The 23979-nt window shown below is 39.9% G+C and overlaps 1 protein-coding gene across 1 annotated transcript in view; it reads right to left on the bottom strand.

The window, feature by feature from the left end:
* Positions 1–23979, bottom strand: part of pkd1a (polycystic kidney disease 1a) — an 89456-nt gene that overhangs the window by 59936 nt on the left and 5541 nt on the right. The window contains exons 2-9 of the mRNA XM_023275238.3: positions 6836–6907; positions 6678–6746; positions 5725–5796; positions 3968–4128; positions 3447–3697; positions 2651–2911; positions 2389–2557; positions 156–333 (exon numbers count right to left, since the gene is read on the bottom strand). Of these exons, the coding sequence (XP_023131006.2) occupies positions 156–333; positions 2389–2557; positions 2651–2911; positions 3447–3697; positions 3968–4128; positions 5725–5796; positions 6678–6746; positions 6836–6907 (1233 nt within the window). The remainder of the gene's footprint in view (positions 1–155; positions 334–2388; positions 2558–2650; positions 2912–3446; positions 3698–3967; positions 4129–5724; positions 5797–6677; positions 6747–6835; positions 6908–23979) is intronic.

The raw sequence follows: 23979 nt of genomic DNA on the forward strand, positions 1-23979 counted from the left end.
GACTGAAATTATTTTGTGTCTCTTCCCTTGACATAAAAGTAAAAAAAAAAAAAAAAAACAATTCCTGAGAATTAACATAAAGTATTAGAAAGAATCTCACGGAGAGAAACACTATGGCCCCATTTCTGCAACCCATACAGACAGAAAACACTCACTGAGTGATTTTGTGTGCCAGCTGGTTGCGCAGTGTGTCACTCCTGACTATTGCCAGAGACCCTCTGCGCTCCAAACATTGTCGTCGAGCATCGGTCCAGCTCAGCTCCCCCGGAAGGATCTGGAAACAGCTTGAGGACTCGGGGTGATACACCCCATCTCTGGGACAGTGAGGGGAGGCTGGCAGATGACAGAAAGACTTACATGATTTTTCCACATCGTTTGAAGTCACACTTTCAACATTATGGAAATGGTTATGGATATCAACAGAGTTAATCTTACACTACTGTATAATACATTCTGACACCAGATACTGGTTAGACAATGTAAAGACAGCTGCAAATCAATATGCTCAGAAAGTACTGTTAAACGCTTGTACCAACATATCAATGTATTGGCGAGCCTAAATAGTCATTGTGGAATGAATATTAATTTAGCAAAAATCTTGACAGAAACATACATAATGTGGATCAATATAGTCTGTAAAACATGCTGCTAATGTCAGTTTCAAAAATTACATTTACAGCATATTCACATCTTCCAGTTCACCACTGGTCATGTTAACATGTCCAGGTGGGGTTTTTTATATGCTGGAAGACACATAATGAGAAAATTAGCAGACATGGCGAGGCATTTTCACCCTAATATTGCAGTATTGTAACAACGGTTTGAAAAAATACAGATTTAATCTTCCAAGGGTTTCATATGCAACAAACCTACAAAACCAATTCTAGCTGTTAAGATATGAAGATGTTTACATCTGTCATTCCACAAGCCATAGTCTATCAGCTTTACAAGCCAGAAGATCACTGAATGGCTACATTCCAACTGAAGAACAAATAGCCCTCCTGCCCCCTCACTGCCTGCTGCTTCAAGGTGAGCCATTTAGAATAAGTAGCTGCTTCACAGTCCTCTAGCTTTATTTACGTTCAAGAGTTGCTTCTGCTAACTCTAAAAATACTCAGCCAGAAGTAAAGCACATCAAATATCCTGTTGTTGGCTCCAAGAGTAAACATGAGCGTCTTCATGCACTCCCAGCATCTGAGGAACTGAACCCCTAGTATTTGTACTTTAAAGACAACATCTTACAATATTGAGAAAATCCTTAGTGTTAGCACTCTGTGTAGCTAATCTGGCTAATGTTATGAATATCTGCAGGCTGACAAGTCTGTGGAAAATAAAAAGCAGCAGGGCAATCAGAGATAATAGAAACAAGGACTGGTAAGGTTACAATGTTTTCATTTGGTGCTTCGGTGCAACATAAAACTCAGCCGATGTGTACATCTGTTGGCTTCTCTCCTGCTCTCTGTGCTCACATATACTGCATTTTAATACGGCTGAATATTGAATAAGGCTGTTCTCATCTACATATTTTACGGTTTCTTTTGCCAGACAATGGAATGAGTATGAAATAGTAACTGAAACCTGGCCCATTAGGAATAAATGTTAACTAGCAGTCACTTCAGAGCCACTTCCAAGCTGTGGCTCTGTACTGACAAACTGCAAATTTTATAGTCATATCATAATAATTTACAACCAGGATACTGTGTGACAAGAGTAAAAATCACGAGTGCCATGAAATCGGAGATGTTTCCATGGAAAATGAACACTCAGAGACTAAGAAGCATTACAAAGTACTGGTCCAACACATTCAATTAAGTCTATGTTGGCTGCTGTACAGCCAGATGTCAATCACTGACACAGGGAGAGTCTTCTTCCTGAAGGGGGCATGGACAGCAGCAGCTCAGCTCTATTTAAAGCTACATACACTGAAACAGCCTGTTTAGAACAGAATGAAAACAAAGGGGGTGTACAGTCATGGTGAAATGAACCATCTTTGTAGTATTTTGAGCGGTATGGATGAAAGACACATCATGAGGACAAGTGACACTTTCATTAACTTGCTAAAAAAAGAGGGGCTTTTAAGAAAACTCTCAAATCCTCCTCTTTGTAAATGCCTTTCATAAATGAATATTGGTCATTTATCATAGCTGAACAAGTGCTCATTAGGAAACACTCTTTGAACACAAACAGAGCAAACAATTACATCCAGATAACACCCACAGGGACCCATTAAGCTAATGTTCATATTTACATGAGCAGGAGAGAACAAACTAATTGGATGTAAATTGCCATGTTGAGTTTACACTCAAACACCATTTTATTGCTGGAAGTGTATGTGACTGTCCATTAGCTGAACGCCATTAGCGCCTCAGGGTTTGTGTGTTAGTTTACCTTTGGCAACCTGGATGTCATTCTTTGTGATCTTCCAGTCTACATCCAAGCCAACTGCACCCCAGCTGACAAGTGTGAACTCGAGACTCTTATTGGCCACAGAAAGAGGTGGACAGTGCAGCTCCAGTTTGGGAGGAAGTGTCACAGTCACTTCCCCACGTGTAGAGACCTGAAGATAGCAAAACCATTGACACAAAACTTTTCTAAAATAACCTCCTTTAAATTGCAGTAGGTATAGAAGTGTGTATATTTGGTATCTCACCTCCTTGTGTCCAGCCGAGGCCATCAAACTGACTGCATAACGCCCTGGAAGTCCGTATTTGTGAGCTGCTGTGGTGATCGCTGCTCCTGTCGTGTTGACCCGCGATGAACCGTCACCAAAGTCCCAAGACAGCGTCACGGGCATAACAGAAGATGTGGTGGAGAAAGTGACCCGCTCGTGCACACTTTGCAGCGGGAGAGGTTTCAGTGAGACGGTGAACTCCACCGCAAACACATCATGAGCCAGAGTCCACCCACATTTCTGCGAGTCGAAGGAAACCACGTGAGGAAGAGGAGGTTTTGGTGTTAATATGCACAAGTATTTACAAGTAAAATAAAACCTCTTTTTCCAGTTAATTGTTGAGATATTTGTGGTCTCACTATTATTTTTATGGTTTTAAATAAAAACTGAACGAAACACATAAACTGCTCAGATTTAAGATAAACAATTCTTAAATTTTTGGGGGGGGGGACTTTTGGATAACTCTTCTTGTGTTCTTCGGTGCAGCTCTGCAGCAGGAAAAGGAGCATTTAAGGAAGTCATTCAAGGCACAAAGGGAAACTGTTGGTTGGCTAAAGGAAGGTTTAGAGGAAATCCTGAATGTTACAATCAAGAGAAATACGGAAGCTGCAGCAGAGAAGGTCTGCATTAGAAGCCCCACTTTAAGTGATTGTACACATCGACTAAGTGACAAAAATATAAAAGCACACCAAACAGTGGGCGGTATTTTACATTTTTCTATCTAGAGATCTTACAGCGCATTATTTATCATCTTTGAACACTGTGAGATGCATACCTTCATCACATGGGGGTTCGTACAGGCAGCAGAGCACTGAGACTCGCTGATGAAGTTGGGCCGAGAGTTTGTGCTGCAGAGACACTCGTGCCTTTCCCCCAGACCTCCATATCGGTGTGATGCACCAAAACACATGCTGTTGCACTGTTCACGTGTGAAGTTTCCAGGCGTGGAAGAAGAGAAGATGACAAGTTCGCTTCTTCCCCCTCCGCCGCTGCTGCTGTCTTCAAGACAAGCTGCATAATTCAGACCTGAAGCAGAGACAGACGGTTTATGGTTCAGAGGCTTTAAAGGTTCAGATCAGGTGGAACAAAACAAGCCAAATGGTTACCTGTATATTTCTCTGATGTATTTATTTACCATCACATATATTCTCTTTGTCTTTTAAACTGAATATTAAACCCAAAAGGGACTAAATAATGCATTTATAGATTTATTCTTCACTTTTTAATATATTAAGCCTGGTGGTTAAGGCTCTAAATTATTTCTTGCAAGCTAAAAAGTAGGATGAGATTTCTCACAGGTGAGCAGGCTGACATTGAGCAGGGGTTGGTGGCGGAGCTCCGGGGGATGGTTGCAGAGCATTGCCTGTGGGCGTCGAACTCGCACCCCCTTTTCCTGCAGCCAACTGACCAACCGGAACGGCTTACAGTCGCAGTCAAAGGGGTTACTGCTCAGATCGCTGGAGGAGGGAAGGACACACACAGAGTGACAAAGTAAATCAATAACGATAAAAAATCTCAACATTCACAGAGTAAAATCCCACTGATGAAGCTGCTGTATATAGATAGTGTGATGAGCTAATTCAAGCTTTTAAATAGTCATGACCTACACAGGCACAGGGGAGAACATGCAAAAATTCATATACTGGTTCAGCAAAACATTTCAATGATGTCAGGAGAAATCATTGGAGCTGCCATGACGGATGAGATCCCTAGATAATGAAATGAGATGCAAAGCTCTTTACAGACTTATGATTGAAATTTACAAGAATGCTGCACTGACATTAGTAAAAGAGCTTGTTAGATGCAGTTACAGGTGCGATGGCGTAGTACACTTCAAAAGCAAGCTGCCTCCAACTTCCACCTGATATAGTTTTGGATGCAATTCCAAATATCTGGAACGTCATGTTGCCTAATTCAAAACTAAAACCCGATGCCTATAATTTAACTTTAAAAAAATCATGTTTACTATTCAGTCATAGTTCCACTTGAAGATAATCTGTCAATCCAACTAGTTCAAACTTAATTCATCAGAAAAAAGTAGACATCTTATACTGAGAGGAATTAGAGATGTCCTGAAATAAGACAAAAACTAGTCATAAAAAAGTGGACACTTGAAGCTTTAATCAGAGCTTATTACTATTCACTTCTTTATTCAGATTGTGTCGAGGTAAAACAGGAGCATGAATGGAAATTCTGTGAAAACAATATGCAATAATGAAAAATACGGAGGGCGACATTTGGAGAAATGGGCGGACAGACGGAGCAAGAAACGGAAGAACACTGATTATACAGTGTGTTTAATTCTTTCAGACTAATCTATTACCAATCAGTTAATTTCTCTCTGTTCAATTGCAGATTCTGCATTAGGAGAAAACCATCCTCATCTACTAGGGTGTAATCATGACTCACTACCTCCCACTCCTGTCTTTATTAGAGCTTCACTCGTCTTCCGTGTAGGCGACACAACTGAAATTGTTCTGCTTATTTAAGCATGTGTGGTCGGATGTGTGCGTTTGTGCATATGCTTCTGTACACGGATCAGCCACAACATTAAAACCACCAGCTTAATGAACACTGGACATCTGGAGGCATCCTGCATCGAGATGTTGACTATGGATGCTTTGGGTCTTGGGGGTTACAGAGTGACAGATAAAGCTTCTCTGGTGCATCTTGTGGAAGCTCGGTTGGGAATCTAGGGAGTCTGAAGACCAAGTCAACACCTTGTGTTCTCAGTAAGTTGTGCCTGAGCAGTTTTTTTTGGATCGTGGCACAATGTCCTGCTGGGCGAGGCCACTGTTGTTGCAGAGTGCTATGGAGGGGTGTGTCTGGTCTGTTTATGTAGATGTAGAAGAATCCAAAGTTTCCCAGCAGAACATTCCATTCTAACGACCAGATCAATGCCATTCACTTTACCTGTCAGTGGTTTTAATGTTGTGGCTGATCAGTCTAAGTATGTGTGCATACATCTGCTCAAAACTTTTCATATTTTCACATTTGGTAGTGAGACAAAGAAGCTCAGAAACAGAGTTTGTCAAAGAAGTGTGGATACTTACATTTGAGTTAAATTACAGAGGTTGTCGCATATCCTTTCTTCTATGGTGGTGATTTGGTTGTTGCTCAAATCACTGACAGAAACAAAGAGACAAATCACCGTTGACATTGAAACAAAGTCTTTTTCCTTCAGTCTTTCAGCAACACATATTTATGTTAATAACTATCATATTGTTATTTTGCTAGATGTCTGTGTTGTGGCTAACTGACAATTTCTAGGCCAATCTTTGTGTAATTTGTTGAATGAAACAGTTTGATGATAACATTTAGATATGTTTATTAAAGAAAAGGGCATTCTCACGTCCTTGTTACACAAAAAAGACTCAGATAGATAGAACAACACATAAAGGAACGATGAAGCAACAATATAACCTCACTTGTCAACTCCTGAAGTGCTGAACTTTCAGACTTTTAATATTTCTCCCCCCGTTTCCATCCATCCCCGTTGTTTCCATCCTCCTCGCTTTCTTTCCTTCTCTCTACATCTTCTCCACTCATGATCTCCTCCTCGCTGCCTCCCTCCTCCATCCAGAAGGCTACATAATGGGGCCGTTGTGTGGTGGTTTTGGAAGGAACTGATGGAAACCATCAGAGTTCTCTCTCATCGCACACACATGCACACAAACATGTGCTTAAACGCCCATTCAATGGGTGGAAGAAGTAAGGTAATGGACGGAGGAAGGGGGGAGATCGACAGATGGAGAGGGGGAGGCAGTGGGAGTCTGGAGCAGTAAGCTGTAATTGAACTTAATCGTGCTGTGATTAGTGTGTGTGTGCAGTATGTGGGTTGTATTTTTTTTTTTATGTGAGTGCTCTCTGGTCTAGCTAGCTTGGTCCTGGGATTTCTGCCTATTTAAATCCAGACTAAACCAAGCCTTTCCCTCTTCTCCTCCCCCATGTTTTCCTCTCCTCCTAACTCTAAATTTGCCAGATCTCCCCCAGACTTTATACTCACAGGACTGACAGTGGTCCACAGCAGAATACTCCTCTGGGAAGAAGATTAATCCTGTTCCCTTGAAGATACCTGAAAGACAGATATACATTTATTTAGATAAATTGTCACCTTAATAACATATACAGCTAGATAGATAGACTGGGGTTGGTTTTACTTACAGCTCTTGGAGGCCAGTGAGACGATCTAGCAGGCTGGTATCAAGAGAGGAGATGTGGTTCTTGGACAGATCTCTGCAGGAACAAAGCAACAGATCCACATTACAAATACCTGTCAAACGTAATTAACAATACAATGCGATTGCTTAGGAGACTTCAAATAGAAAGTGGTTAAAGTGTAAGAGACATACAGTGAATGCAGTACTAAGAACAACATGGGATTTTTTGTTTCATATTGTTTTTATAATGACCCCCTGTGATGCTGATATTTTCCAGTAAAAAAGCTATATATCATATTAGCATTTTAGAAAAAAAACATCACTCTATGTTTTGGCTAACTCAAGTAATCAGTAAGTTTCCAGCTTTCTTCCAGCTCATAAAACAACACACAGAGTGATTCATTTTTCTTCGGCAGTGTATTTGAGGAGAGCTCGTACACAGTGACAGAAACTATAAGATAACAGAACAGCCACCTGAACATAACCTGCATAACCTCAATTATCCTTTCATTAACCCATCCACCCTGGAGGCTCCTGTCCTGTGATGTCGGTTAAAAAAATAAAGCCAGGTTAGTTTTTCAACGGTTGTCAAGTGAGGTACATTCACTGATGACCAACGGAACAGGCTTAGTAACATCAGAATTGACTGATTTATTGGTGTATGGCTGTTTAATTAGGCAGAAGTAAAAACATCAATGATTGCTGTTTTTTGTGTCTCACTTTGGTCTAGTGATAAGGGTAAGGTGACCTGAATTTTAAAATTCTCCCGAGTGTCTCTTATCTATCGAGCCAGAGGCTGCTCATTTTGGCACTGCAGGTTTTGCAGCTGTTACTGACTGAATTTAGGATTGTTTTGTCAGGTGTAAATGTTAAAAAAAAGAAAGAAATAGAAAAGTGTAGGTCTTAAGGGGTTGAAATTAAATAGTGGAAATTGACTAAATGAAAGGGAAGCTGTTGCAGGGACTCTGGGTTGCACTTCCATGAAATTGGTTGACTCACAATGGGAGAACACCAAGTCCAAACTGAAGCTGCAGAGGCAGCGATGACTCCGAGGTTTATCAAAATCTCTATTATCTTCCCAACACTGTAAATATTGTTCATAATCTCATATTTCTGATTCGTAACATAGACTTCATGTTAAAAGTCTGATGCATGGGCGCCCGTATAGCTCAACGCGTTGAGCGGGCGACCCATGTACAGGGGCTGGTCCCCGACGCAGCTGGCCTGGGTTCGATTCCCGCTCACGGCCCTTTGCTGCATGTCTTCCCCTGACTCTTCTCCCACTTCCTGTCTCTCTCTCACTGCACCTATCCAATAAAGCCGATAAAAGACCAAAAAAATAACTTTAAAAAAAAAAAAAAAGTCTGATGCATCAGGATAATAATCTCGGATTTTAGGAGGATGTGATGTGTAAAACGAGCACGTATAAAATGTGGAGCATCCGTTCAAATGGCATGTTTATTTATCTCTAGTCAAGAAAAGCTCCCCATTATGACACCATACATGAAAGGCCACGTAGCTTTAGACCTTCACTCTGAATAAGAACATGTCAGACGCTTACTTCAGTGACAGTTCATTTAGAAGTTTCTGACTCACTGAGATTCATCATTAATTCACACAATGAGACATAAATCCCTGTGTGCTGTTGGGCGGTGAAGGACAGGTAGAATAATGAGGAAATAATATTGTAAATGTGAAACTCACATTCCTACATTTATGTAATGAACTTCATGAAATCACAGACATCCTTGTTCAGTCAAGATCATGGCCAGGTGTATTTTTCTTATCCTTTCTGCTCTTACAAAAAGTAGATACAACCACACACTTGGAGGAATAAAGACTCAGATGAGATCAAGGAAAAATGTTTAAGACATTTTATTAAATGGCACCGATGCAAGTTTGTATTTGTGACACACTTTTTCTAGTATATTAAAGGCTTTCTGTCCTAATATTCACAGAAGGAAGGCTCTGCAATCACAGTATCACTTCTTAGGATTATTTGAGAACATTACAAATGCACATTAACCAGATACATAACAAGTATGTTTTTTTTCTTTGGTGATCAAAGAATTGTAAAGAACATGACAATGACAAAATATATTTCTCCTCTGTTTCTTCAAAATAACTTAAGTCTGACTTACAGGTCCAACTCTTATCACATAGACTCAAGAACCCCTTCATCAGCATCATCTTTCATGTCTAAATTTGCAATTTAAACCCATTGCAAATTATTAGCTATATAACAGCAAGCACCAGTAAAACATTTGGGCATCCACTTCAACTATCAATGTAGGTCTGTTTGGTCTCAGCTATCTTTTTATTAGTTTAACTCATATGATTTATCATCTATTCATTGCTTTCAACTCTAAACTATTTTGACTGTTTATTTCTAATTGTAGTTGACATTTTCCAACTATTTACCCATCATGTTTACCTGGCAATTTCAACAGTTTTTCCATCATGTTTAGTTAACTTTTCCAGGTGTCTATATATATTTTTAGTTAACTTGTTTCAACTGCTTATTCATAGTTTTAGCTGACAATTTCAACAGTTTTTCCATTATGTTTAGCTAACATTTAATTTCAAATGTTGATCTGTACTTTAAACAAAGTTTTAACATTTATCCATACTTTCAGCGAAACTATTTAAACTATTTATCCATACATTTAACAGAGTATCAACTGTTTATCCATATTTTTTGCATTTTTCAGCTGTTTATAAATTATGTTTATCACACCATTTCAATTGTTTATCCATACTTCAGCTAATAATTTCATGTTTATTATGCTTCGCTAACAAGTTGAACTGTTTATCCAAGCCTTTGACAAAATGTTTATTATTTATCAATATTTTTGAGTGACATATTCAAAATTGTTTATTTATACTTTTACCTAACAATTTTAACAGGCTTTCCATTTGGTCACGCTAACATTTTCCATCTGATCCATTATCCTTAGCTAATAATTTCAAACGTTTATCCATAATTTTAAGTAACCACTACCAACTGTTTATCCACTATATTTTTCTAACAATTTCTACAAGTTATCCATTCTTTTAGCAGAGTTTCAACTGTTTATCCATATGTTTAGCTTGTATTTTGTAACCGTTTATCCAATATGCTAGTTAACTATTTCAACTGTTTATCCAGAAGTTTAGTTAACATTTTACATCTGTTTATGTACACTTTTAGCTGACAAGTTCAACAGTTTATCCAATATGTTTAACTAACAATTTCAGCTATTTATCCATACTTTTAACAAAGTGTTTTAACCATTTATGAATAATTTTAGGAAACATTATAGAGCAATTTATCTATACTTTAAGCTAACAATTTCAGTGTATTTCAACCATGTATTCATGGTTTTGTGATTACTTAAGGATTTACGTACTACTTTTGGTAAACTTCTCTTCTTCTGTTCTCTCAGTTCTTTCATTAAATTGTAACTTCTGTTTTTTCACGAGTTGAGGCAATCTTTCCATATAACCGCTGGCTACTGCAGAAATTATCTCCTGGGGTACTAGTATCCCTGGTGGAGTGTAACTGCTTCACACGTCATATTGTTAACAAGAAGTACTGCACACAGCAACTAAACCATTTCCATGTCACAATCTCCGACCTAGAGTTGGAATCAGTGAAAAAAAACCTGAAGAAATTACTAAGGTGGTCGGAAAATGTAATCAGTTCAGCTGAGGATGTGAGCTGCCAAACTAAGCCTCCTCTGTGCGCCTTCATAGCAAAGTTTCAGCTGCACGTGAAAAAAAGAAGACAAAAGGAAGAGAAAAGGAATAATAAAGACCCAAGAGACAAGAAGCCAGAAGCTGTGAGATGACAAACAACACCATGAGTGAGAGAAAGACAAGTCACTGCTGGTCTGCAGAAAAGCCATAAATTCAAATATAAAAAGGGGCATTAGTGTCATATTTCTGTTTTCAGCTTGTGTATGCTGCATAGACGCTAATTTCACAGCAAAAAATAAATAAAATGACAATCTGCAGCAGGGAAAATGTGAGCTGGAGTGTATGGGACTGTGCTCCCTCTCTCACACTCTTTTTCTTTTTGTGTGAACAGACCAGGACGCCCGTTCCCAAAAGGAAACATCTGTACATTCCAGACAAGCTGTGTAACAAAGATGGAGACTGAAAAAGAGAGAGAGAGTTTTCTCCTCTGCTAAACCTATCAGAGGATGAAACAGGACAGCAAAAAGACGCTCCACCCACCCGATGATCATTCACGCATTAGTCCGACACCTCGCCTTATGTAATGCTCTCAACATCAACGAATGTGTGTTTCGTACATATGAAAACCGCCTTTCACACCTAATGGGCAACATCGCATAGGCAAGAGGAGAAGAAACAGAGAATGTGTGCGTATGAGTGTTTAACATGACCATATAATGTGACCTTCACCATGTCTATTAGCAACAGACTCCTGTTCTCTCGTCTACCTCTGGACACACGTGGTTTTACTTAGGCACACTTGAGGTATAGGCCTGCACACAAACACACACACACGGCACACATATGGTTCTGGTTTGCAAACGGTGCGGCCAATGATCTAAGAACTCCTTATAAGGCCTGTCTGGTGCCACTTATTCTGAGCCGGAGGATGAGAACACACACAAACACACACACTGACTGACTGCAGTGTGTTCGGGGCAGGGGTAATGACACAGGGGGAGTGGGCACGGCCTCTGGAGACAATACAGGAAAGAATAAATCTGAAGCGAAAGGAAAAATGAAAAAGACAAAGGAAGCTCCGAAAGAAGATTGATGTCTTCATCTTCATTCTATCTGCGTGAAAATAGCAAGAGTTATGGTGATGAAAGCTGCATTGTAGGACATACTGGTGGTGAAGGGGTCCAAGTCCCTGCCAGTGAAGGCCGGCGGTCCACTAACCCACTAAACACAGACTCCTCTGTGGTCGCTTTCATCCCCCCACAGCCTCCCTTCCTGATTCCTCTACTCCCTCCCTCCCCCACTCACTTCTCCTGATTTCTCTCCTCTTTTTTTTTCCTGTCTGTTGCTCTGCTGCTTTGTTTATATTCGAAAGCTCTGCAGACTTACGAGAGTCTGACAAGAAGGAGGCTAGAAGTGATGGAGTTCTAGCAGAAGGCAGGTGTGAAGGTGAAGCAGAGGAGAAGTTTGAGGTAGCAGCAGTGAGAGACACATGGCAGGTGTCGGGAACAATCGCCACACTGTGGGCTGCCTGTCCCATGGGTGCCTGTCCGAGCTCGGCCCGGCTTCATTGGAGAGCTGCCAGCCTACATCTTATGCCTGGGACAGGGGTGAGGGGGTGACAGGGGTAGTTAGGTACTTTCCCCACTGCATGAGGAAGAAAAGGAGCATGGAATTAGGGGAAAGGGGCGAGAAGCTGGGGAGAAGGTCTAAAAAGCTTCACAGCTCTCCTCTCCTTTAGAACATTCTGTCCATTTTTCCAGCTGCTGCTGCTGCCTGGGTTGTCTGGTGTCCAGCTGGCAAGCGAAGGGCAGCTGTGTCCAGCGATTTTAATACACTCACTCAAAGAGCGATGCACTCGCACATTTAGACGCTGTCAATGCATGCAGGGAAAACAAAACTCATTGCTCACTGCTTTTCTGGTAAATGAAACCAAGTCAGTCTCACATATTTCATGTCTTAAACTGTGGGCTTAAACCAGGGGTGGGCAATTAGTTTTCATATGGGGCCACATGAGAAACTTTGACTGTTGTTAAGGGCCGGACCAGTACACTTACAGTTCTGCTCAATATATATCTCAATAACAACAGTAAACGAAACATTACAATGATACAATGAAAATGTGGAACACAGAACACAACTATTTAATGAAACTTTTTTTTTTTTAATTTTTGCCTATTGAGTTGTAGATATTTTAGATGGTGTGACTTCCTTCAGTGTGGGCATGTGGATGAGAATGTTGCCCTCCAACTGGCTTGAGAGAAACTTCAGCTTTCTCATAAAAGCGGTCACCAGGCTGTACATTTCATGTGCAAAGAGGCCCTCGCCTTGCAGCTTGGTATTTAGTTCATTCATTAGTGCAGTCATATCAACAGCAAAAGCAAGGTCTGCCATCCAGTCTGCATCTGAGAGCTCGGTGATGTCCCTGCCTTTCTTTTCACAAAACTCTTGAACCTCTGCTCTCAGATCCGAAACTCGTTTAAGCACCTTGTCCAGGCTGATCCATCTGACAGCTGTCTGGTAACCAAGGTCACCATGTTCACTATCATCTCCTCCAAAAACACAACAAGCTGTCTGTAATTCAGTGCTCTTGCCCTGATGAAGTTAACTACTTTGGTTACAACATCAGACACTGACTTACACAGCACCTCCTGATGTATAATACAATGCAAAAACATCAGTCTCTGTTCTGGGTTTATTTCAGTCACTTTATCTTGCATCCGTTTCAAAAGTCCAACATTTTTCCCTGTCAAATGTGGACAGCCATCAGTTGTAACACCAACCAAATTCTCCCATTTTACACCCAGCTTGTTCATGCATGTATTTACCTCAGTGAACAAATCACTCCCATCGTGGTTCCTTCATTGGCTGCACAGCTGCCAGCTCCTCCATCATCTCAAAGGTTTTTGTTAGTCCACGTACAAAGATGAGTAACTGGGCTGTGTCACGGACATCACAGCTCTCGTCCAGAGTCAAGGAGAAAACGTCAAAATTGTCCACTTTGTTGTGCAGCTGAAGCTCCAGATTTCGGCGATGCTCTCCACCCGCCTCGTTACGGTTCGCCTGGAAAGGGTCACATTAACCAACGCTCCTTTCTTCTCCGGGCATATAAGCGCTGCAGAGTCCACCAGCCTTTCTTTTATAAACTCTCCGTCAGAGAATGGCTAACTGGCATCCTTTTATTTGTGAGCGTTGGTAAAAATCCTTGCTGCTTTAGCAGTTTAGCTAGCAAACCTTCAGACATCCTCCCTGCTCTGCATCAGTCAAAAGTTCGTACTTCTCTGCATGTTTGGTCTCGTAATGTCGATTCAGATTATAATCCTTGAGCACCACGATCTGTTCGCCACAAACTAGCCCACAGCTTTACCTGTGACTTCAGTGAAGAAATACTTGAAAGTCCATGTCTTGTTAAAAACTCTGCATTCGGAACAAATCTTTCTTTTTTTGCCATTAGCTGACATCTTCCCAGGCTGAAGCTGACCAACAAACCAATTAGCACATAAACCTTATGCTAACTATAGAAAAGCACGGGCGGAAAAAACGGTAACTTAGCAGATCGTTCAAAATAAAAGCAGTGCAGGTGTATTGCTTGCATGTATTGTGATGATATATATTTGCATTGACTTTCAATATTTTCCATTGACCTCATACGGGCCAGTCAGGGTCATCCGGCGGGCCGTACGATACCCAGGTCTGGCTTAAACCATCAACAGACCGCAATATTTCTGGGGTGCGAATATAAAAAAAGGGAAAAAAAAAAAGTTATTATTTTAATTAAGCAATTTCGGGGATTTATGAGTGAAAATTCGACCCAGCTGCTATGTAACACCAAACTAATAACCAATAGCTGTCCACCTGAAACAGATATTCTTCTTGAAGGGGACGGGAATAGAAAGCCACTTACATCCTCAAAACCATGGGTTGTACAGTCAATGTTATACAGTAACATGAAACATCTTTGCAATAGATGCAACAGAATAAAAACAAAGACACTGGATATGTGACACTTTGACTGATTTGCCTAAAATGGGCCCAAAATGGGACCTTTAAAGGTAACATTCTGAAATCCTGCTGCTAGATGAGTTAACTAAAAGGTACACTGTCAATATAATTTGACTGTAAACTATATTTGAGATCATATTTAACTGAAAATAAAGCTTTGAAACATGCCTGGCTATTCAAGAGTCTAGTTTGACTAACGTTATGTTTTTCCCTGTTTTGTCCCACAATGAATCGAATGTCTTGCTGGTGTTGACCCTAGCTGTCCCTCAACGTCGGCAACATTCTAATTGGTCAGAGACAGGCTTCACGACTAAGACTTTTTTGTGCTTGGGTGGAGTTTGTTATGGGGTCTAAGCTGTGCTGGGAACCAGTCATTTCTTGACATTAGCGGACTCCATTTATAAGCTGACGATGGACACTGTCACCACAGTAGGCGACTGAAAAAGAGGCCATGAAAAAGACACTCAATAGCGAGCATAACAGTCGCAGCACAGTTTGTCTTGAGTCCTTTACATGTTCCCAATCTTCTATATGTGTTCAAATGGGTTCAGATCTGGTGACTGGTGACAATTAGTGAAGACTAGAATGACTTCAAAAGTCTGTTTTGAATTATCTTTCCGACTGTACTTTATATTTTATAAAAAATTAAACACGAGACACTACATGGAATACCAGGAAATTAAAAAAATCTGCTAAAGATACCTGAAAACTCGGAAGCTAATGGAAAATAAAATGTATGGATGACACAGTGGAGCCTACTTCTGCTTGTCTTGTTGATTTCTCACTCACGTCATCAGTACGCTGATCTAATATGTAGTAAAGTCACTTTAAACATGCCTCTTCAAAATAAATGTAATGTATTGCAACAAGCACACATAAGCAACCATCAGTAAGGATTTCAACATCATTAATTTCAAAATTAGAGGTCACAACACACACAACAAAGGATGCAATTTGAGGGCAGACATTAAATTAACTGACATCAGGCCTCCGTGCAACATCAAAAGCTGAAAAAAGAAAGAAATGAATAAATAACATTAAAGAATAATGAGCTTCTTTGTGAGACCTTCACTCTAAAAATTCATGGTTCCATCTGGCCTGTATGTTGCCTGAGCTGCATTCATGATCCCTCTATAGTCTGTATTCAAAACTGGCATGTGATTGTTGTTTTTTGTTTGCATTGTCGATAGATGTCGCCTCTTCATTTTAAGCCTAAACATAAAAATGGGAATAAGGGATGAAATTTACATTTGAGGCATGGCAGCTGACGTATGTGGCCATCTGAAAAATTATGTAAAATTATACTGGCCCTGTTGAATCTGATTAATGTCACTATTGTGTCACAGAAGCACATTAATTGATAGTATCATTTCTTTTATGCTACAATCAGGTTTTTTTTCTAAATCTCCTCTAAGTTACGGTATCAACGCTGGTAAGGTTATTCCTTGTAGGTCTGTCAGATGATATGCTTCTCGGGAAGCTAAAATGTGACTCGATGTTTTTCTATGCTTTTAGAGACTAAAGTTCCAGTAATCCTTCCAGGAAGTACTAACATTATTACATAATTAATGCAACCTCTTTATTATGTAAATTAATGCATTTAAACACATTCACTCACACTCAACACACAAGAAGTGCATGTCACAAAACATGGCTATGATCCCAAAAATCTTCCACAAAGGTGGTTGAAACAACTGTGAACATAATCAGTGAGCACACACGCACATTGGAAATCACAAATGTCAAACCTCACGGGGGGTATATATACTGTAGCTAATCTAGCACTTCCATGACCTCATGTAATGCATGTTTTCAATCCAATCACATTCACTGTCATTAATATACCGAAACACACACACGTTCAGATTAACAGTGGTGGAAGAACCATTAAGATCTTCTACCTAGTCCCAATCCAATACCATTTTCCTGCATAATGCACACTTCTAGTACACTAAAGACATTGTAATCAAATCAAAGTATATTCCTGACAACTGAATAGCTGTGCAAAGCACACATTTATCTATTCCTGAATGTATGTGGTCATAAACATTGTTGTAAAGCGCCACAAAGGCACCGTCTCAAAATGTAGTTAGTTATCCTAAGATATGCAGCTCTACCAGATAGAAAAGATGGAAAAAAAACTATACTTTTCACGTGTGCCTGATAATCTATTGTAGACCAGTATCAGTATCTGTTTGAGTCACCAGGTGGAGTTTCTTGCTGTTTTATATTAAGGCAACCCAAGACGTTGGTGCCTTAAACTAAGGACGGCTCCATGTTTGGCAAGCAGAGATCATTGTGAGGTTTTAGCGAACAATGGGCACCATGACAAAGACTTCTTTAAAGTTCAGGACAAGCCAGGTTCAACCAAGACAGTGTTTCTACACACTATTAGCGTATCTATGACAGAGGCACCAATCCCAAAACCATGCCGAAATCATGTCTGTGTTGATAAAGAAAATAATTCACAAGTTGCATCCCTAACGTCCTGCCACAAATTGTGCTCCCATTTTAAGACACCTGTGTGACAGCACACATTAACAAATATATGGGCTTATGTTTGTGCTGAAACTGAACAGTTAAAAACACCTCAATCTGCTCTGATCCCGATTTTTGACAGTAAATCGGCAAATCCCTAATTAATCATGTGAATCTGCAGAAACAACTAGCAACTCAATTTTAAAATAGATATAGTGAAGAACAAAGCATAGTTTTTGTCTCAAAAATTTAGCGGAGCAGAGGTAGAAAGTGACATAGCATGAAAATACTTCATGAAATACTTCAAAAGCACATTAAAATAAGTACAGTGCTTGAGGAAATATACTTACAATATATGAATTCTGAGCATAAGTGACCCAAAGAAAGAGGTCAGCTGGCTCTTGCTGCATCGTGTTAACAGTTATTAGTGATACACTCCAGATCACAACAATGCATTACATAAATCTGTGTAAACCTGACCCTGAAGAGTGTATTTGCATATTTCCAGGCTGGACCATACACTGGGTTCTTGTACATTTGGCCACCAGCATTCAAACTGTGTATGCAGCATGTTGTAGAAAGCACCATTCTTGTCTAATTCATCACATGCCAGTAAAAGCTGGAAGCTCCATGTTGTTGAGTTCACCAAGTGAAACGCAAACAGCATCGACAACAGAGAGCACAATAATGAAGTCGGTCACCCAGCAGTTAAATAAGCTTTCAGCTCCACTGAGAGAAGTTTCAGCAGCTCTTAACAGAGGTTAGCAGTTGGCACAATCTGTATTGAAGAAGACACTTTGGCTCAGGCCTCCACACCATCGACTGGCAACAGACTACACTACTTCATCTTCTCTTATCTCTGCTCACAGTGCTTTCTGCTTGTTGGATTGGTTTCAGCTTCACCGTCCTGATATATCCTCAGCGCTCCATCATAACTTTCTGTCTACACTTAGCAACAGTGGCTCCACTGCAGGCTTACAAATGATTTTCTCACTTATATGATCACGTTTCAGTTTTATTTTCTGTTATTTGTGACAAAGTTGCATCAGAATAGGACTTGAGAAGTATTTCCTGTTTAGTACTGGCAGACAATGCACATTCCTTAACTCAAAAATATGAAGTGGGCTTTTTGCTATGAATGTAAAACATGTTTTTGACACTGGATCTAAATGAAACATGCTGCTAACTTGCATTCCATTAGATTTTTGGCAGAGCTGCAATTCCAAGTTTAGAGACTAACAAACCAATTTTCCATTTTCAGCCTCAAAGAACCTTATTAACATTTAGCCCATGGACAGCTGAGTCTTATTCTAGGATGCCTTAGGTCTTCGGCTGTCTGCACTCAGTGTGAACAGACTACGTACACAAACAGGATGTGTTTCTGCAACTCTCTCACAAACACAGGCAGCGACGGCTCATGCAGCATGCACACACCGTACACAGTGACAATCATGTCCTGGCTGTTTATATCTAAATTCAGACAGCAAACCCTCCAGTTATTTCTATAGGAAAAGTAATAACAGGGAGGCAAGTGTTTTGTTGATCTGGGGTAAAATTCAAATGTTTCTTCTGTGATCAACACCTGCAATAACGCGTTTCACACTTTTTTGCAAAGCAAGACATACAGCTGCAACCGACTACATGTTACTCTGCCTGAACGCTTTCACTGATTTGATGACCTTAATTATGTAATTCATGATATGTAACATCTACATATGCGCTGCACCCTGCTAAATTTATCTCTGTATTATATAAACCACACATGAAGCACTTCTCCAGTCTCCAAATTGGGTGACACCTTCAACGCTCCTGAGCTGTGACATTCGTATTTAGCTACATATGTGGCAAAATTGTGGGGTTTTTTTGGGAACACACTGAGTAATAGGATATAGAGCCAACTATAAACTTTTTACATCCACTTTTTAAGTCTACGCAGTAACAAAAAATCCTGTAAAAAATAACAGTGAAAATCAAAGAAGCGTGCCGGAAATTTATTTGTTTTAAAAATGGTGGAATCCTGAAACTTCGTCCGGAAACTGTAAAAGCTGTTCTAATGTCGAATATCTGTAAAATAAAGATATTTTTAGTAGATTTTAATATGGTAGCACAATGTAATTTTATGACAAGCTGCAGTCCAATAGAACCAGTCTGCAGGCACAGAAGCACAAGACTGGACCCCAAAACCTGCCAGTGGGTTTAAAAGGTGCTTTCTCTTGAAAAACCAAAGAAATGACAGCTTTAATTAGAGAAAGAAACTTTAAAAAATAAGAACAACTGTCAGGTTTTGAGGTTTCTGATGGTCCTTGAACTAATGGCGTGTGACATTTGGTTTTGTCTGGTAAACTACCCAAATCTGAGCATATAATTGGAATATTTCATTCAAGTCACTTGAGTTAAGAATTTGCCAAAAAAAAAAAAAAAAATGCAATTGTCAGATTCTGTAAAAAAAAAAAAAAGAAATAAATCTGTTCTCCTCAGTACAACTGCAAAGCCAACAGTGACTCTGCTGCAACAGTCGCATGACAAGAATTCAGGGAATTTGGCTGTTTTTACACAGAGCAGAGAGGAGAAAAGAATGGAAAAGTGTATATAAAAATATGTAGTATACAGAGTCACCATTTTTTCTAGTATTGGTAACGCCAATGAAAATGGGCACCTGTGGGAACTTGAAGGTAATTGCCTTCTACCACACATCCACTATATATTACAATGGAACACGTGAACTGCAGAAAGGGCAAACAAAGCTTTAGCGGAAAGGTCAAGAACAATTCATTTGCACTATTGAACAGCTTAGCCAAACACATGATCTGCAGTTTAAAGATGGAAGACTTGTGACTGACAAAAGAAGGCACAGACTCAGACAGACCAGCAGCAGATTGGAATGTATAATTGTGGGATAAATCAGGAAAAAAGCAAGTGAGAAACCACAGTAAAGATTGCTTTAGAGATCAACAAAAATCTCCGGATATGACTCATCTGTTCACAAATACTTCAAAATATATTCCATCAGTATGAATACAGAAGGAGAATTATACAAAGGAAACCATTCATAAGCTCCAAGAATAAGACAGATCAGAATAAATGTACATAAAAACATGAAAAGAAACACTGACAGTAAATTTCAGATGGGTGCATTTTCAGTCTGTTTAGAAATGCTGGTAGAAAGTGTGTGTGAAGAGAGCAAGAGGAAGAACTCCAACCCTACAGTAAAGCACAGAGGTGTAAATGTCAAACACCCCTGGCTGTTTTTCTTCTAATAGTGTAGTTTAACTTGCATTTATTGATGCATTCATGAACTCTGATTCTGGATGCAAACTTAAAAGACCTCAGTCAAAAAAATATTCAGCAGGATGATTATCCAAAGCTTAAAAAGTGCCTGCAGAAAGAATATTTTGTCAAGGAAAGAATCAAAGTCTTAGAATGAGTGCCGACTTAAATCCCTTACAGCACCTATGGGATGGAGAAAAAGTATCAGTTTGCCGATGCTCTGGTGTGCATGAACTGAGAGCTTTGAGGGCTGAAACACGGAGGAAACTTTCAGCATTGCTGTAACACAAACTGGTTGATTCCAAACCCAGACAAAGTCAAGCAGTCCTGCAGACAAAAATGCTAAAATAGTGTAATTGTGGTCTTCTTAAATGTATATCTGTTTTTCATTATTTAAAACTTAACAATCTAGACTCTTAGGAATATTGAAAAGTTTATGTAACATTCTGGATGAGAAGTGTGCCTGTGCAATCTCTCTTTAAAACAAGCACAAGTTGCTCTGACTTTTCCCTATTAAATGCAATGACATTTATACATTAAATCCAGAACACTTAACCAAAGTCTAAAACACTATAAATTCTACACATTGGAGCACACAGACAATGTCACATCTCACGTGGTTGTTTTTGGGCAATTTTGAACCTAAGCTTAAAATGAGCTCTTACAGTCAGAAAGTGGTGGTAAGCAACATGTTGTATAATTAGTGAAAACAGTCAACTCAACAAACTTGGTTTATAGTCAGAGTGATGCCACATGCAGCTTAGGTAAGTATGTACAACTTTCAAAGTAACAACAAATAGCTTCCTCTGCAGGTTTGAAAATGATCATATCTCCAGCGAGATTCAAACAGTTACCACGAAAAAATAAAGACTACTTTGTCCTTTGTGCCACCCTGACAGTTTGCAGTATGTTTCCTTTTCAGGATTTTCTGTCTGTGAACACATCTGGCTGAAGATTTGCAGCCAGTCACGTGAATGATGCCCACATGTGCCTAAGTAAGGCTCTGAGTATGACCTGGCAGTGCATTTTGGTTGGAAGTCATGAGTAAAAAAGGAGCTGCAGTGCTACAAACCTTCAAAGACAATGGATACCGTCAGTGTAGTTGATGTATCAACCACACACCAACCCACACAGGCTACGCCAAACCTAATGGCGGTCTTATAATCCTTCACTGGTGTATGCTTACATAGCGATCCACATATGCAAAACATAAGATTATGGAGATTCAGTCAACAGAGGATATGGTGATGAGCACAAGTTTACCCCTCTGTGACAGTGCGTAGGTTTAATAGGAACTGGGTGATATCTTCCATCCACAGGAACTTGTTTAACAGCAATAAGAAAACTGTTCAAGAGAATAGTCAATAATTGTATTTAAATGCATAAGATGCAAGCCGCCATATAAGCTCATAATGAAAACACAAAGTTTGGTTGCGTGAACGAACCAACCTCAAGCGTGCTTCCTCCCTGCTCATGAACAGCTTGTCATATCTCTTCATAACAGGGTCTCTTTCTTCCTTTGTCGCTCTTACCAGTTGCTTCCAAGCAAGTTTTCTGAAGTCTGTAGCGATCAGCTTCGCAGTCAAATTTAAAGCACCCATGCCCTTGTGTCCTCACCATGTCCACCTAAAAGACACTCTCCTGGCAACCTGCTCTAACAGCTGATGGACTTTATGTTGGTCTGTGAGGTGCAGGTGTGGGTTCCTCATCTGGTAACACCTGGTACTGGCCTGCCACTCTGAGCCTCAGCGCGATACAGCAGCTTCACCCAGTTTTGCCTCAGTGAACCCAACCTTTACAAATCACTGTTACATTTCATGTTTTGGAACATTACATTTGTGTGTGTATGTTTTCCTTATGTTTTCCTCCTTCCTTGTTTTAACATTAACATCATTAAAATAAAGGTGGTTAAATTAACAATAAACCTTATTTCTGTTGGTCTTCATTTAAAAAAAATAATTAAAACCTGATATGAAACAGTTACTCAAGACAGACTTCAGCTGTATGCCCCAGTCCTAGGTTGAATGGCTACTGGTTGAGGGGTTGGCTCAAAGCCTTAAGGATAAAGGGTCCTTTTGATATGACGAACGATGTATGTGACTATAATCACTGCTTTTGACTGCTAAGGACTCGTTTTCAATGCACTACACTCCACAACTTCTGTCTTTCATGCAGCAAGAAAAAAAGAAACAAAGAAATGACAATAGCACAAACAGGAAGTAGAAAAGCACTCAGAGAGCGCAGTATTCCACCAAGGCTGTTCAGTTGACGTATCATTTCCTGACGGATGAAATCTTTAATAAACAAGGACCTTGCACTGAGCACAGGCATGTGTTATGCATGTGCATGTTATGTATGGATACTGAATTGCGTGTATATTACTCTTATGAAAGTCTGTTGATCAGTTCATCACTTTTGGCAAACCTTTGTTTTGCTACTGTTAAAATAAGCGTTCCAGACTATAAGCCACATCACTGCCAAAATCTAATTACTTGGTCCTTGTGTAATTTCTGATCTTCTCTGAAAATTTCATCCAAATGTGTTGCTTCCATTTTTCAGTAATGTTTCACACAGACAGACAGATTCACAGACAAACGTACGCCGATCGTCACATAACTCTGCCCGTTCCTTGGCGGAGTAACAAAGGCAGCCAATGTTTCTGGCTGTTGTACATATTTTTGATGCTGCCCCCAAGTGGCAACAAACAAAATATCATATACACATGGGTCTACAAAGCTCTGCATAGCACCAACACAATACCAGGTGCAATTTTTGCCAAGTTTGCTACTAGCATCCACACCACTCCAGTATTTGAGGACTCGTGAAGTTGACATTTTGAAAGCAGTGCAGACTATTTTTCATTCAGAGTTTCATGATTGCATTTTAGCCTGGACGGGCAGAAACCTTTGGACACAATAACACAGACACCAATGTCCACTTCCTAACTGTGTCTTCAGGTAACTGTGGGGGCTACTACTAGATAGTATGACAGAAAAAATATAGTATTTAGTTTAGTCCCAATACATTGTATGCCAAATGCAGTATGCCAAACATACCTGGAAGTCCTACAATATCTAGTTGGGTTTTGTAGTATGTAAGCCAGCATGCTTTTCTGGCCATTCTGGGCCACAATCTTTGCAAAGCTACGTTACATATGTCACAGTGTCTCGCGTGAGCATAAACAAGCTTCGGCCGTCAAGAGCACATAGACAGATGACAGCTCATTTCACACAACAGACTGCGACAATGAAGTAGTCAGTCCCGATCGTATGAACACTGCATGACAGAGTATGTAGTTTGTAAGGGCAGCTGCAGCACATACTGAAAGGAAAAAGACACGCTATGTTATTTTAAATGCAGCTTATGTGTCCTTTCCTGTTTCAACTATCAAAAATGACCCTTTTCAGAAAGAAAACAAAGACATCAGGCTTGATAATCAACATATATAACAAATAAATCTCTGTCTGTTGTTTTTTCCACAACTAAACAACGTGTTCCTTGTTGACACCAGCACACTGCACACCCCGGGTGCATAATGGTTATGTGATATTGGTTTTTCAAACACTCTCATCAGGATGGAGATAAATCAGCTTAAATTACTATTTTAAAATGAAAATGTATTAGTATGGATGTAGCCACAGACACGCAGGCTTTCTTCAGAAAATGAGCTCCTTTCTCAGGCTGCCATGTAACCCCTTCACTGAGTTAATGATGAACCAAGACATT

The sequence above is a fragment of the Amphiprion ocellaris genome, chromosome 4, assembly GCF_022539595.1.
Source record: "Amphiprion ocellaris isolate individual 3 ecotype Okinawa chromosome 4, ASM2253959v1, whole genome shotgun sequence".
Taxonomy (NCBI): domain Eukaryota; kingdom Metazoa; phylum Chordata; class Actinopteri; family Pomacentridae; genus Amphiprion; species Amphiprion ocellaris.